Source organism: Lithobates pipiens, unplaced genomic scaffold, assembly GCF_037356315.1.
Source record: "Lithobates pipiens isolate NorthernLeopardFrog02 unplaced genomic scaffold, aLitPip1_a1.2 Scaffold_16, whole genome shotgun sequence".
NCBI classification, from domain to species: domain Eukaryota; kingdom Metazoa; phylum Chordata; class Amphibia; order Anura; family Ranidae; genus Lithobates; species Lithobates pipiens.
Window position 1 is genome coordinate 578,374,435 of NW_027507748.1, and position 15,757 is coordinate 578,390,191.

The 15,757-nt window shown below is 47.9% G+C and overlaps 1 protein-coding gene across 1 annotated transcript in view; it reads left to right on the forward strand.

Moving 5' to 3' along the window:
- LOC143983738 (gametocyte-specific factor 1-like) overlaps window positions 1-15,757 on the forward strand; it is a 189,422-nt gene that overhangs the window by 144,953 nt on the left and 28,712 nt on the right. Inside the window, exon 7 of the mRNA XM_077483781.1 lies at window positions 9,039-9,096. Coding sequence (XP_077339907.1) covers window positions 9,039-9,096 — 58 coding nt within the window. The remainder of the gene's footprint in view (window positions 1-9,038; window positions 9,097-15,757) is intronic.

A 15,757-nucleotide genomic window follows, 5' to 3' on the forward strand; every position in this document is an offset into this window, starting at 1 on the left:
AAAAGCTCATCAATGTTCGACTTCTAAGCTAAACTTTTATCCTTTCCTTTTGGTACAAGACATGAAATGCAAAATCCACTAAGTCTTACCACAAACCCCTCCCCTCTTCGCAATGAAAGCACACCCTCACTCCTAAAATTGCAAGGGGGGTGCATCTGTTAGAGATTGCCTTGCTCTGGGTCCCAGATAAAATGGTGTTAAATCGGTGGTTTCAAAGGGGTACAAAATGGTTTCAAACTCTGACCCCTCATTGCTTGCTTTTTTTTATTTATTTTTTTTCTCATAAAAAAATCAACCAAAAGCTGCTCAAGGACAATCTGCAGATTACTCTGAACACCCCTTTCCCCTAAGGGAAGTACAGAACTTTATCCCTGACACTCGGGCACTGCTATGGACAGTCCTGGGTGGTCTGGTGTTTAAGAGGATTGAGCTTACCACATAAGGTAAGGTGGTGGCCATTTTGGGTCTCCATTTATTTGCAAATGCTTGTGCCCTGGCAGCCTGCAACTTCGTTTTTTCCGACAGCACCTGAGTGTGTTTGTACAAGGTATGAGTTGCATAGCTGTGCTTCAGGTGTACAGACATGGGGGCCTTATTAACCACTTTCAGACCGGACCATTTTGCTGGTAAATGACCAGAGGTCTTTTTACACTTTGGCACTGCGCTGCTTTAACTGGTAATTGCGCGGTCATGCAATGTTGTACCCAAACAAAATTTGCGTCCTTTTCTTCCCACAAATAGAGCTTTCTTTTGATGGTATTTGATTGCCTCTGCGATTTTTATTTTTTGCGATATAAACGTAAAAAGACCGCAAATTTTGAAAAAAAATGATATTTTCTACTTTTTGTTATTAGAAAAATCCAATAAACTCAATTTTAGTCATACATTTAGGCCAAAATGTATTCAGCCACATGTCTTTGGTAAAAAAAAAGTCAATAATTGTATATTTATTGGTTTGCGCAAAAGTTGTCACATCTACAAACTAAGGTACGTTTTCTGGAATTTACGCAGCTTTTAGTTTACGACTGCCTATCTCATTTCTTGAGGTGCTAAAATGGCAGGGCAGTACAAAACCCCCCCAAATGACCCCATTTTGGAAAGTAGACCCCCTAAGGAAATTGATAAGAGGCATGTTGAGCCCATTGAATATTTTATTTTTTTGCCTCAAGCGATTGAATAATGACAAAAAAAATTTTTTTTTTTTTTTTTTACACAAAGTTGTCACTAAATGATATATTGCTCACACATGCTATGGGCGTATGTGAAATGACACCCCAAAATAAATTCTGCTGCTTCTCCTGAGTACGGGGATACCACATATGTGGGACTTTTTGGGAGCCTAGCCGCGTACGGGGCCCCGAAAACCAAGCACCGCCTTCAGGCTTTCTAAGGGCGTAAATTTTTGAGTTCACTTCTCACTACCTATTACAGTTTTGAAGGCCATAAAATGCCAAGATGGCACAAAACCCCCACAAATGACCCCATTTTAGAAAGTAGACACCCCAAGCTATTTGCTGAGAGGCATGTTGAGTCCATGGAATATTTTATATTTTGCCACAAGTTGCGGGAAAATTACAAACTTTTTTTTTTTTTTTTTTTTTTTTCACAAAGTTGTCACTAAATGATATATTGCTCACGCATGCCATGGGCATATGTGAAATGACACCCCAAAATAAATTCTGCTGCTTCTCCTGAGTACGGGGATACCACATATGTGGGACTTTTTGGGAGCCTAGCCGCGTACGGGGCCCCGAAAACCAAGCACCGCCTTCAGGCTTTCTAAGGGCGTTACAGTTTTGAAGGCCATAAAATGCCAAGATGGCACAAACCCCCCCCAAATGACCCCATTTTGGAAAGTAGACACCCCTAAATTTAGGGGTACACTAGTGAGACTAGGTAATAAATGGCGGGTGCCCTGAAACTATAAAAAAATAACTAACCAACCAGCGTCACCTGTAACAGTTATATGGTGATCACTGGTGAAAGGGTTAACTAGGGGGCAATCAGGGGGCTTTATGCGGTAGTATATGGGGGTCCCTGGCGCTATAAAAAGCTGGGGCGAACCTAAATACCTACCTGCCTAACTAGCGTCACCTGTGACACTAATACAGCGATCAGAAAAACGATCGCTTATTAGGCTGGGTTCACACTGGAGCGATGCGGGAACGCCACGAATGCGCGGCGGGTTCCCGCATCGCATGCCTCCCGGCGGCAGTTCACACTGCCCTATGCGAACTGCTGGGAGTGTCAGTGAAATGTTACTGACACCCCCAGATCAGTTCGCATATCGCAGTGCGATCTGCAAACTCGGATCGCATGGTGTGAACACCCATGCGATCCGATTCTGCTGCGGGCCAAAAAAAGGGTCCCGTGCGAATTTGCGGCGGGTGCGGCGAATGGCTGAACTCGAATCGCACAGAGATCGGATGTGATTTGCACTGCAGTGCGGTGCGAATCACATCCGTTCTCAAACCGCTGCAATGTGAACCCAGCCTTAGTGACACTGGCGACGGGGGGTGATCACGGGGTTAAACCTTTATTGGGGGGGTTAGGGGGGTACCTTGGAACTAAAGGGGGCTAACCCTAACTGCCCTAACAGTTATTAGTCACAAATGACACCCGCCGGGTGATCAGGGGGTTAAACCTTTATTAGGTAATAAATGGCGGGTGCCCTGAAACTATAAAAAAATAACTAACCAACCAGCGTCACCTGTAACAGTTATATGGTGATCACAGGTGAAAGGGTTAACTAGGGGGCAATCAGGGGGCTTTATGCGGTAGTATATGGGGGTCCCTGGCGCTATAAAAAGCTGCGGCGAACCTAAATACCTACCTGCCTAACTAGCGTCACCTGTGACACTAATACGGCGATCAGAAAAATGATCGCTTATTAGGCTGGGTCCACACTGGAGCGATGCGGAAACGCCGCGAATCCGCGGCGGGTTCCCGCATCGCATGCCTCCCGGCGGCAGTTCACACTGCCCTATGCGAACTGCTGGGAGTGTCAGTGAAATGTTACTGACACCCCCAGATCAGTTCGCATATCGCAGTGCGATCTGCAAACTCGGATCGCATGGTGTGAACACCCATGCGATCCGATTCTGCTGCGGGCCAAAAAAAGGGTACCGTGCGAATTTGCGGCGGGTGCGGCGAATGGCTGAACTCGAATCGCACAGAGATCGGATGTGATTTGCACTGCAGTGCGGTGCGAATCACATTCGTTCTCATAAACCGCTGCAATGTGAACCCAGCCTTAGTGACACTGGCGACGGGGGGTGATCACGGGGTTAAACCTTTATTGGGGGGGGGTTAGGGGGGCACATTAGAACTAAAGGGGGCTAACTCTAACTGCCCTAACAGTTATTACAGTCACAAATGACACCAATGCAAAAAAAAAAAAATGACATTGGTGTCACTGTGACTGGGGGGCAGGGGTAATTGGGGGGGTGATCGGGGGGTAAAGGGGGGGTGTGAGTGTGCCTGGCATGTTCTACTGTGTGTGTAGAGTGTTGGTGCAACTCACCGATCCGCTCTCCTCCGTGCCGGAACGAAAAATACCGACACGGAGGAGAGAATACATCACTTCCTCTCCTGTGTTTACATTACAGGAGAGGAAGTGATGTCACCGGGGATTTCCATTCGTCGAGAGCGATCGCGAGGGGGTGGCCATGAATGAATGGCCGCCCCCTCATCCCGGATCGCTCTCGAAGGAATGCCGACCGCCGCAGGCACCGGGGGGGGGGCCCGATCGGGCCCCCCACCCGCGGGCAGGCAGGGACTTATATATACGCCCATATGCCTGCCCGTGCCATTCTGCCGACGTATATCGTCGTGCGGCGGTCGGCAAGTGGTTAACACCCCACCTTCTCCAAAGGTTACAGTGAGTACCATTATAGAGGAGCCCACTCACTTCAATGGCACTGCAGAGTAACAAAGGGAGAAGAACCATTAGAAATGGATTCCCAGACACCCTAGACACTAATGAGGCTGCAGAAGTTGCATTTTACTGCCCCCGGAGAGGCAGCCACAGATAGCTTTATCAGTTGTCTCTCTTCTGACTCTTCCTCAGATGTGTCCATTGATCTTATAAAGGCCATCGAGAGTTTTTCTAACTCACTTCTAGCAGGGATTTCTTATACGGTAGAGGATAGCGGAACGGAAAAGGAGAGAAGATGGAGGATTGCAGTCTCTCTTATGAACCTCTTCAGTGGGTCCCCGTTCTGCAATTTTATCACCAAAGCTCAAACACTTTTGGTGTTGGAGGTGTGAATATGTCTGGAGCTAGATCCACAGGAGGCTTCCTGATTTTTTTTTATTTTTTATTAATGCACCTTATTTTTCAGGTTAAAAAAATGTGCATGTATTCTTTTCTTTGCTAGGAGCCTGAAAATCACAGAAGATCATGGTGCCATGCAGGATACCGGCAGGCTTGCTCAACAGCTCCCTGGTAGTTCATTGTAGTTTGCCATTTACAGAACTCTGTAAATAAATAACATGGGCGGAGATTCATTGTTTTAAAGTCATGATGAAATAAGTCAGCAGCTGCAAATACTGTAGTTGCTGACTTTAATATTAGGACACTTACCTGTCCAGGGAGCCTGCTCTGTCAGGACCTCAGCCAATCTTTGGTTCAGCTGACGAGTGCAGCCGCCACCATTCCTGGTGAGGGGAACGTGGCAGTGAAGTCTTTCGACTTCACAGCAGGCTCCCTACCACGCATGCTCAAAGCACGCTGTGCTTTCTAATTGGCCTGGCTACAGACTGAGGAGGAGGCTGAATTTCTGAGAGACAGTGCCGTCTCCGGAAGTGGGGAACGGTACCTGTCAAACGGTTACCAGTTCTCTGCCCCCCCCCCCCCCCCCCCCCCCTGAAAAGGTGTCAAATATGCCAACAGAGGTGGAGGGGGGGGGGGGGGGGTCGGAACGGGTGAACATAAGTTCCACTTTTGAATGGAACTCTGCTTTAAAAAGCACAAACCATGAAAAACATCTCTTTTCCACTCTATAGTGGACAATGTACAGTAAGGGGACTGGCAGCATCCCAAATAAGTATATTCTCCACCCATGTGTTTAGCCTAACCATATCCTATAGAGAACTTTTCTAAACAAAGGGTAGTCCTGGAGGTTGATTTGGCTTTCGCTTGCCTCAGTAGATCACTAATGGTGCCAGTTGAGGATCTCCCGACAAAATGAATGGGCTCAAATCGCACTGCACAAAACATGCGATTTGAACAGGAATATGGTGGGTTTTCTGCAATTCTTTCCTGTGCGATTTGAGCATGTTCATATTGTATGGCCTCAAATCGCACCACAAAGGTTTCAGTTTTGGGTATCCAAGCATTTTCACGAGTGCTCGTGAAAATACTTGGTATCTGTGCAACCCTAATTGCAAGCCTTTGGATACTCAACATCCAAAAAAAACTGCATTGACTCCATCTTATCCCTTGGATTATCTAGGCCTCTTCTTGGACATGACAACACATTCTTGAGGTTCTTTTTGCATCAGTAAAAATTCAGTTGTGCTTAAATCTCAGACATGGACTCTACTGTCTCATTGTCGAGGCGCCGACATATGTCCAGTTTCATTCCAAACTGCTACAGCACAAAATTCTGTGTGCGAAAATATAAATTATTTTGGATTACCCCATGCGCCTGTGGATTGAAACCAGGCACAGTTTAGCATGGTGTGTACACAATACAGAAATAGGGAAATATTTTCTTCCATTGAATTGGGCAGTAATCATAACACTTTCCAATTCACTGTCAGGCTCAGGACAGCAACAGCATAGGTAACTTGCTGCAGGAAATCCCAACTGCAACCAGCGTCTTGGAACCTAGTTCGGTTTGCCGTGCCTTTCAGAGGTGGAGGAGCCAGTCCAAAAAAACACCATGACTTTTTGGCTTACATCAGGGCAAGACCAGAAGCCTAGTTTTTCTCTAGGCAGAACATCGCATTCTAGCCTTGGCCTTGTCAGCTGTATACGTTCCAGAGGTAGGAAATTGCAGGGTGACTTTCTCAGTCACCAGCAGCTGAACCTAGAGGAATGGTCAGTACACCCAGAAGTGATTTCAGGACACTTGCTGGAGATGGGACATGCTTGACATGGATCTCCTTGCATCAAGATTTAACCACAAGTTAGATTCTTTTTCAGTCACAAAAAGCCAAGGGCCTTCTGGTGGATGCACAGAGTCCAAAGGCATTCCAGTGATACTAAATATAAAATATCTGCGCTAGGTAGGTAAAAGTGTAAATTAATATTTAAATAGTGAAATAACCTGCAGCTGTACACTATAATCCAGATATTGGGCACCAGATGATGATGCAAATAAAGTGCATCACTGGGTCAGTGCACAAAATGACCCTGAACATAAATGTCATGTGTCAAAGTGCAATGAAACAGGCAATCCTATATACAACCTAATGATTGGAACAATATCAAAATGTGCAATTCTATGCGATTGCACAATAAAGCATACAAAACATTTACACAAAGGTGCTTAAAGTGCAATATAGGTGCAGAAAATTTCATATGTAGCCAAAATCCAATAAGCGACATCCAAGTGCAATATGGAGCATAGACCAAATGCTTGACACTGATACTCGTCACCTCGTTAGGATAAAAGGCTTGCCAGAGAGCCTGCGACCTCCCTTACGCAGCGAGGTCAAACAGTGCTTAGTAGGATTGAGACTACACTGATGGAGTACTGTGGCGTCCCCCTCCGGAGAAATCGGTGCACATCAGATGGTAGGACAGAAATGACGGCAGGAAGGGAAAAAGACTCCATTAGTGTAGAGTGTCTCTTATGGCGTTTTTATTAATAAAAAATCGGAGATGCTGCATACATAAAACTTTGGAGAGACTTCTCCAATTTAAATAAAACAGAGATGTTCCTTGCAAGAAAAAATCCATACAGGTCCGCAGAATGTGTGCGCCTAGCACCCAGACGATTGTTTCGTCATATGTGACGTCATCAGGGGTACCATTGGGACCATTCTGATGATACTCGTGGCCCCAAACTGGCCAAGAAGAGCTTGGTACACAGACCTATGACTTTTACAAGACATTCCATGGCTGCTACCAAAAGAAACCACAACAAAAAAATCAGGCTCTTGCTGAGAACCTTATGTGGGATGATTAGTTACCGTCCCAAAAGTCTAAGCAGCTGTGAATGACTCATGGGAGGGGGAGAGGTAAAGGTTGACACAAATGTTCCATGAAGTGCTTGGACTCAGGTGTATTGCTCCGTGACTGTGAAAGAAATTGGAGCTCAGTCTTAGTGATTTAAACAGCCTCTGTAACTGATTTGATAAAAGTAATTTATTGACACACAAATTACAAACTTACATGGGAACTGCCATCTCCTAGAGCCAATGTTCTATCCACAGATCTCAATTAGCCATCTGGCCATAGCTGTCCTTAGATGGAAGACACCTCGGTGTTTCACCGTGGTGTCGTGGGTGCAGGTGTTGTTTTGCCCCAACGGCAGGCTAGATGGTAACTGAGGAGTCTAAGGGGCCTCTGCTAAGCACAGCCGCATGGCTAATTGCTATTTGTGGCCATAACATTGGCTCTAGGAGATGGCAGTTCCAATGCAAGTTTGCAGTTTGTGTCAATATATTACTTTTATCAATTCAGTTACATAGGCTGTTTAAATCACTAAGTCTGAGCTCCAATTTCATTCACTGTCGCAGAACAATACACCTGAGTCCAAACGCTTCATGGAACATTTATTGCATGGCTGTTTACCGGACTGTCTAGATCTACTGTCTCGGTGTTCCATCCTGTTTCTCGTTGGTTGTGATGGACTGGCTGTTGAAGCCCAAGTACTGAGGGGTCTGCCTGAGTTGGTCATTCTCTCCATTTGTAAGTGCCAGAAAATAGACTTCTCAAGTCTACCTCCAAACCTTGCCACTTTGAGACATCCTGGCTTTCCTTCCCTTGAGTCTTAATCAGCAGTTGGCTATTGGTATGATCTGCTTTTGCTAGTCTTTTTTTAACAACATTGGCATTAGACTTTCAGTGAAGGTATTCATGCAGGCAGTAGCTCATATCGTTCCCCCAGACGGTAGAACCCACAGGTTGAATGTGTTATTTTTGGCACTCCAGGCTGCTTCCTTTGAACCCATTAGGGATATATCCTTATCTTGCCTTACTTACAAGCCGTTTTTTTTTTCTAATTGCTGTCACCACTGCCAGGAGGGTGTAGGACTTTGTAAGGAGTCTTTCTTGGTGGTACATGGTTGTCCATTGGCTAAAAGGTATCCTTTTTGCCTAAGGTGTTGTGTTTTCATCTCAATCAGAACTTTATGCTTCTGTCTTTTTTTTTTTTTTTTTTTTCTTCCCTGTTCTGAAAGTACTCTTAGGAGTTGGCACTCCACTCTGGATCTGGTCCGAGCTGCTAGTCTACGGCCTTTCTGAGACAGTCGGATTCCCTCTTTGTGCTTCCAGAAGGCTCCCTGTTTCTCATTCCACCATTGCTAGGTGGATTCCTCAAGCTGTGGATCGCGCTTGCTTGGCAAAGTATAGTGTGTTCCTCCCTTTCTGGTGAAGGCCCATTCTATGTATGTTGGCTGTTTTTTGTGGACATTTTGCGCTCTCATTATTTTGTTTTGAGACCTCCCCCATCACCACAACTGCTTGTTCTGTACTATAAGAACAAGAAAACTGAATTTTTAACTTAACTGTGAAATCCATTTCTTGGCATACAGTTAGACGCTTGCCAATCAATTCTCTCTCCCTCTCTCCCTTGATTTCTTGCTACAGAATTGAGCATTGCTAGAAGTTGTCGTTATATGTGGTCCTCGGTTCTTTTTGTTTTTTGGCACTGTCCAATTACTTGAAAGCACCTGCCTATAACCCTATGTTGTGTGCTATGCTCCAAGAAAATAATTTTGCAGATTAGTAACAAATCCCGTAACCTTTTTTTGCCTTTCATTCTGTTTCAACTTTTCTGTTGCTTTTATTATCAAGCTTCTGTTGTGTTTGTTATACGCGTATAGTAATGACTATCCTTTTTTTTTTTTTTTTTTTTTTGCAGAGTTGCAGAGCAATACCTCTCCATTCATGTGGGGGACACCTTCCTATCCCGTGCCAAGGTAAGTGTCAGCAGAACCTTCGTTATGCTATAACATAAGGGTAACGACAAATGGACTGTGTTTCAGGTCTGAAGAAGAGTGCCCGTGTACCAGGTTATTCTGTGCCAGTTTGATGCAATTAGAATATCCATTTTCCTCTTGCCCTATCTACTTGAGGGCGAGGCATAATTTACATTGGAGAGAAGACTTAGCCTTAGATTAGCCTGAACCAAGACCAGAGTATTATCAAGGCATCCTAGGCTAGGGGTGTCATAGCTACATGGGAAAGTTTGTTTTAATCTGGTAGCTGGTATATCCACAGCTGGAATCCACCATCTGACACATGAGTTTTAGGACACCTGCAGGAAGAACCCCTTCCCCCTTGACCTTGACAGCGCCAGTTGAGAGTGTGCTTTCCACTTTTCCACTGCTGGGATGAGCATTGCAGAGATCATTGGACAATGAGTTTCCGTTCATGAGATTTATCCTTCCCTGTTGACACACAAAGAATAGTGTTGCCAGCTGTAGTAGTCGGTACTAATCCTTCGCCAAAGAATCTGGCAGAGGACACCACTGCTGGAAATCCAATAGGAATTCTCTGTCAAGCAGGTGGTTATGTGGAGGACCCTGCCTATCCACAGATTTAGGCAAGTAAAATTGGGGCCAGGATCACAGAAGAGGGACCCAAAAAGAGGAGGATCCAGACTGTTTTGTGCAAATCCACTGCAACAGAGCAGGTAAGTATAACATGTAGGGAAAAAATGAGCCTTTACAATCGCTTTAAAGGCAACTCAATTGATAGGTCTGTGTCAGAAATAATTCTGCTTATTTGCAGAAAGAGAAGTCCGCAATGACAGCCTCCATGTTTGTCTTGGTAAGGGTTTCTAGCAAAACAATCATAACTTTTTTTTACCTTTTTTGAGCTTCATGTGATTGAAAGAAACGGTGGCTTTTCTGAAAGTGACTTCAAGTCAACTTTTTGTTCCTTCATAGAAAATTGTCTATGTAAAGTAGCCCTAAACTAGTCTTTCTCAGTGTGTTTACAGCCAAAACGGTTCTTGTTTTCCCCTATCGTCTTAGAGGACAGCCACCTATGAGAGACCATGGCTCCTCCCTTCTTAGGAAAAACCACCGAGCCTAGATTTAAAGGGTATGCTTCCCCTATGGCTCCTCAGTTTTTGGCGTTTTCTCCGGCAGGAGACACTAAGAGCAACCGTGGCTAAAGACAGCCAGGGAGGCTGAAACTTGTGTGTCCGGGAAGGAGACGAGATCTCTGGAGACTAGCGGTGGTGAGATACCCCGGGGAGAGGTTACCTGGCCGCCACACAATTTTTTCCATTGCCACCCCAGCTCTTCAAAAGTTGTCGTGGGATGCTTTGGGGGCCCGATTTCGGGTTCAGTGGAGACTCAGGAGGAGGTGCGGTTCCACCCCCCCCCCCCTCGCATTTTTGTTTGTGAGTTGAACGGAGCTCACAGCGGGGCCGCGTGGTGGGTGGCGTCACTTCCGGCGGGGGGTGTGCACCTCTCCTTGATGCTGGAAGCGGGCCAGGCTTTTTCTGATGGGGAGCCAGAAAAGTCGCATAGCCGGCTGGAGGTTCCAGAGGCAAGACCATCCTTTTTCACGGAGGGAATGTGGCAGGGGCCATCCTGGCACAGCCGATATCAGCCTTCCATAAGGTAAGGAAGACCAGGGGATGGCTTCCCTTACCTATCTGCCACCTGCAGGTGGGGTTTCCTCTTGGTCGGAGGGGAGGAGGCACATGGGAGAAAGGGGGATCAGAGTTTACCATTTTTACATGCAAAGGCACCGCGTTGATGTCAGCACCATAAGCGCAGTCGCATAGGCGGTGGGCGGCGTACTTTCCCCACCAACAGCATGGCTGGTATGTGTAGGGGAAAGGGGAAGCCGCAGCGTGCAAGGGGGGCGGAGCTTTTGCACTCCAAGCTGGCCCACAGGAAGCATACAGGGGGGTCACTTCTGGGACTTATTAGCGGGCACGGGAAGGTTACAGTCTCCATACGGCACAAACAGAAATCTGGACTTGCCGGAGGAGCAGTTGGCTCTGTGTTACATGCTCTGGGGGATGTGCTGGCTCCGATTGGTTCATGCCATTATTCCTCCAGTCCTAATCCCAAAGAAATAGGATGAGCATGCTTTACTACAAAGGGAACAGTTGGCTTGGTGGCAAGTCATCTGGCTGCTTTCTTCCTGTGTTTTGCGTGAGGTATCTTGCATGCCCCAACCACATGCTGGCATTTGATATACCTGGCACATTGGTTGGGTGGTGTGCACTCATGACCGGAAGGGTCAGCTCACACAGTCTGCACTATAGGCACTGCAGTGAAAATTTGGACTGTGCCGGACCAGCAAACCAGCTCACCTAAAATCTTCAGGCAAGGATTTTCAGGTTCTCTTGCTCGATCCACAAACAGTGAAGAAAAAGAGCTCACATTGAAGGTGTTGCACCTAAACTGTGCCTCAAACACAGGTCATGAGTTTGAATCCCATCCAAGCTACTACCCTGCATGTTTCACTAGTGTTTTCAGGGTTGCTCGCTGGATGTTGCCTGATGGCCACATCACCTGTATGTACCCCATATAGGAAACTAAACAAGGGATCTCTGGTGACCAGGGCCCCATGGATGGAAGCATGGAGGGTTAAAGGCCTTCGGGTGTCCAGAACCTAATAAGATACACAGGTTTATAAAACACTTGTTTAGAAGTGGGAAAAGACCTGGCTGGTGGCCTCATTACAAAATTTCTCTGGAGGATGTGATTGCAGGAGAATAAAAACACTCTTGCTCTACGGCCAAGGTCAAAGGGCGTTCCTGTCCATTAGGTCTGATGGAAGCTGGAGAAGACTAGGGTCCAGCTTCTCAGAAGGCTTCGGTTCAGTACCCTCTGCTTCCTATCAGACGCAGTTTTTTCCCACAGATCCTGACTTGCCTGCCTAGTCTTGGGAGACGGAGGTTTATTGGACAATTCCATGCTCAAGAGAATGAGCACACTTCTGAAAAGGACCTGTGATTCTTTTCGTCGTAGGAAAATTAACTACTCTAGCAGTTTATACTGGTGTTGCGCATCTCAGAATATTATCTCACACAATTGGAGACACACATTGATGCGCGGTCAGTAAGAGGATGGGCAGCCCCCCAAGTGGTGGGTGATTAACAGCATGTCTAAGACTGTGCACTATCCCTCCCACAGGTTACCTGTTCTTTGTCCTGGGCAGAGGCGATTCTTAAATCACAGACAGGAAAGCCCCTCCAGTGAAATACAAGGGTGACACAGGTAGGAATGCTGGCCCATGGCCGCAGCACCCTGAATGCACCCAATTTCGTCTGATCACGGAAGTTAAGACTAAACTGAATGGAGACATTCTCTTGCAGTTGTGGGCACTTCCATCTGGACCGTCAATAGGGCGGTTAACCCTAAGATCTCAAGTTTTCTCTGGGAACTCTGGTTTCCTTCCATGAAACTTCCTCTTTGGGCCTGAACTGGTATAGAGTTGGTACTCTTGGATAGATGCAACACTCAGTGCTGGCGTTTCCCGAGGTGCTATGCCATCTTGCCCACCCACAGTCTTACCAGTGGGCAGAGAACACTACGGTCATTCTCATTATATCACACAGGCTCAAAAGACCATGGTTCTCTTTCCTCAGGGCTTGGGGAACTTGGTGGTCTGGCTACTATGAGGGATCACTCAAGATTATTTTTCTCTTATATTCACCGACCGACACAGCTCCTCTCTGTAACAAAATGGGTTGTCAGCCCTATCACTGGAGATACTAGGCAAGTTGTAATGCAACACTTCAGAACTTTTAGTTCCGCCCATGGGGTGGTCCCTAGGCTGCAACCTCACAGCCTGCTCAGGCAGAACTCAGTTTTTTCTTGCATAGTGAGCAGATAAGACCTAGGCACCCTGCGGGCCCATAAGTCCGTGTTTTTTTGATGCAGAAGCTTGGCTTTTTGAGCAAGATGAATGATCCTGTGATCTTCTATCAACAGCCAGCTGGGTGACAGGCTGGTTCACTTATCCTTGTAGTCTCCCCAGTCTGGCCATCGAGAGCGTGCAGGTCGCAGCTAAGGCTCGGCAGGCCACCACATACCTCAGCTCCAGAGGTGGTCGGTGAGCTTTATGCTCCGGGGTGTACATATGACCGGGCTACTGATGTCTGCATCACAGTATGCCGAGGCCAGTAGTCTTCCCTGTACTGATCAGGAGCTGACTACCCTGGAATGTCTCCCAGCTTCAGGACTGGTAAGTACAGCTCTCCCTGCCGGGCAGGGTGGAGCAGCTGCGCATTCCCTGGGAGGTCGATTCGGGGGGCCCCCCCTCTTCTCTCCCCTGTCCCTAACTCCCTCTTCCTCCCCCCCCCTCATGGGGGGGGCAGTGTGTGTGTCTGGGCTCTCACCTTGGGGTTTTAGCTGTGCTGGGTGCCTGGGTCCTGAAGCTGGATGCCTGTGTAGTCATGCCCCTGTGTTGGTGCAGAGCTGTGCCTGCCACATGTTCTCTAGTCCCTCATAGCGCTGTTCGGCGGCCATTTTAAGTATGGGCAAGGGTCAGACTGGCTTCAGTCGGCTATTTTCCTTGTGATTCCCTATTGAGAACACCGGCACCCATTTTCTTGTAGCCGCACCACGTTTTTGTGCTCTAGCAGCTGCACCTGTGCCCTCTGCTTCCTGCTTGGTCATCACAGAGTGCTGGGAAGGTTATCCTGTGTTCTGAACATGTGTGTTTGATCGCCTACCGATCGTTTACCCATTGTTCATCGATCGTGCGACCTGCCGGCCACCGACACTGTTTTCTGCTATCTCTGCATCTGAGAGCACTGGGGATCATCAGGTATTGCGCTAATAGAGCGCGGAATGGCCCAGAGTGGTGAGCCCAGCGGGTTAGAGCCCCTCAGCCAGCGGCAGGAGGGTGGGATTGTCACTGTCCTAAGTCCCCTTGGGTGGCAGACAGGGTGGGGTCAGCATTTCTTCAGAAACTGGTGTTTCTTTCCGCGAAATCCAGGCAGTTACAACCGGGTCACCTGCGGACTGCGTGGTCCCTATGGACACCCTTGCGGCGGTCCTCAATTCGTTCGTTGCCAAAATAGAGGCGGTATGTGGGAAGAAAGGTGCCCCCCATCCTCTGGGGAGAGCTTTGACGCAAACTCTGGTCCTGCTGAGGCCGGTGACCCCTGCTCTGTCTTGTCAGATGATGCTGACCAGGACCGTTTGGACAGTGAGGATGAGTCACCGTCCTGGTCCGTGCGTGACAAAGCACTAGTTGGAGCACTTATCACAGCTGTGCGTGATACCCTGAAGATTCAGGAGCCAGTGGATCCCTCTGCTGAAGTACCGGTCCCTTTTGGGTCCCGCAAGTCAGCACGTTCACCTAAGGTGTTCCCGTATCTGACTTATTTTCATAAGTTCATTTACAAGGAATGGGGTCGCCTGCAATGGACCTTTTTGGTCCCCAAATAGAAATGGCGGTGCGTTACCACTTTGAGGAAAGCCTTCTCAAAAAGTGGTCGGCTCCTCCGATCGTGGACCCCCCAGTATCCAGGTTAAACAAAGTAACCACGATCCCAGTTGAGGGGACTCCTGCATTCAAGGATCCCACGGACAGGAAGGCCGAGGCGGTGGCTCGTTCCTTGTTTACGGTTGTGGGGTCAGCTGTGCGACCTGTACTGGTATCCGCACTTGTGTCGCTGACACTGAGTGGGCAAAAGTTTTGCACCGCGAGTTGGGAGAGCAACAAGCCTCCCCTGTCTGCGTGGAACTAGCAGACCAACTAGTGCAAGGCCTTAAGTACGTCTGTGATGCGCCCCCGGCCTCTGTTATCCAGGGCTTCAGTGTCGGCTTTGGTGCTGAGGCGCCTGATTTGGCTAAAATGCTGGTCTGCTAACCAGGCATCCAAGAAAGCCCTGACGGATCTTCCCTTCCTTGGCGACCGGCTCTTTGGAGCCTCGTTTAGATGACATTATTAAAAATGCCACTGGTGGTAAGAGTACTCTACTCCCACAGGCCAGGAAGGCTAAGGAGCACGCCGTAGGCAAGGGCCCTCTTTTTTTCCGCTCACAAGCGGCTTTTTCATCCGCCCGGTGCTTCGACAAAACGTCCCCAGCCCGACAGGACGCCCACGGACGGTCAAAAGCGTCCCTGGAACCACAAGCCTAATAAGCCTGCGAACAAAAGTGCTACCGCATGAAGGTTTTCCCCCCATGTCTCGGGTGGGGGGGTCGCCTTTGCGAGTTTGCAGCCCGGTGATCCTCCCGGTTATCAGACCTATGGGTCTGCGATCTGATCCCCACAGGCGACAAGATAGTTTCTCTCTTGGCCACCAAACAGATTCTTCCCCTCGGCCATACCAGTCTCCCCGGTTCACCGGGAGGCCCTGTTGCGGGCTCTAAGGGACTTGCTGAATCGGGGTGATTGTACCAGTTCTGGAATTGGAACGCTTCCAGAGATTCTACTCAAATCTGTTTGTGGTTCCCAAGAAGGAAGGGGTACGTCCGATCTTTGACTTGAAAGCCCACAATCACCTTTTAAAAGTGCAGAGGTTCAGAATGGAAGCAATTTGCTCAGTAGTCTCTGCGCTCTATCAAGGGGACTACCTGGCATCCTTGGACGTGGAATCGCGATCGTGAGAGCATCTTCTGCCTCAGAGTTAGAGAAGGATATAGCGATCACC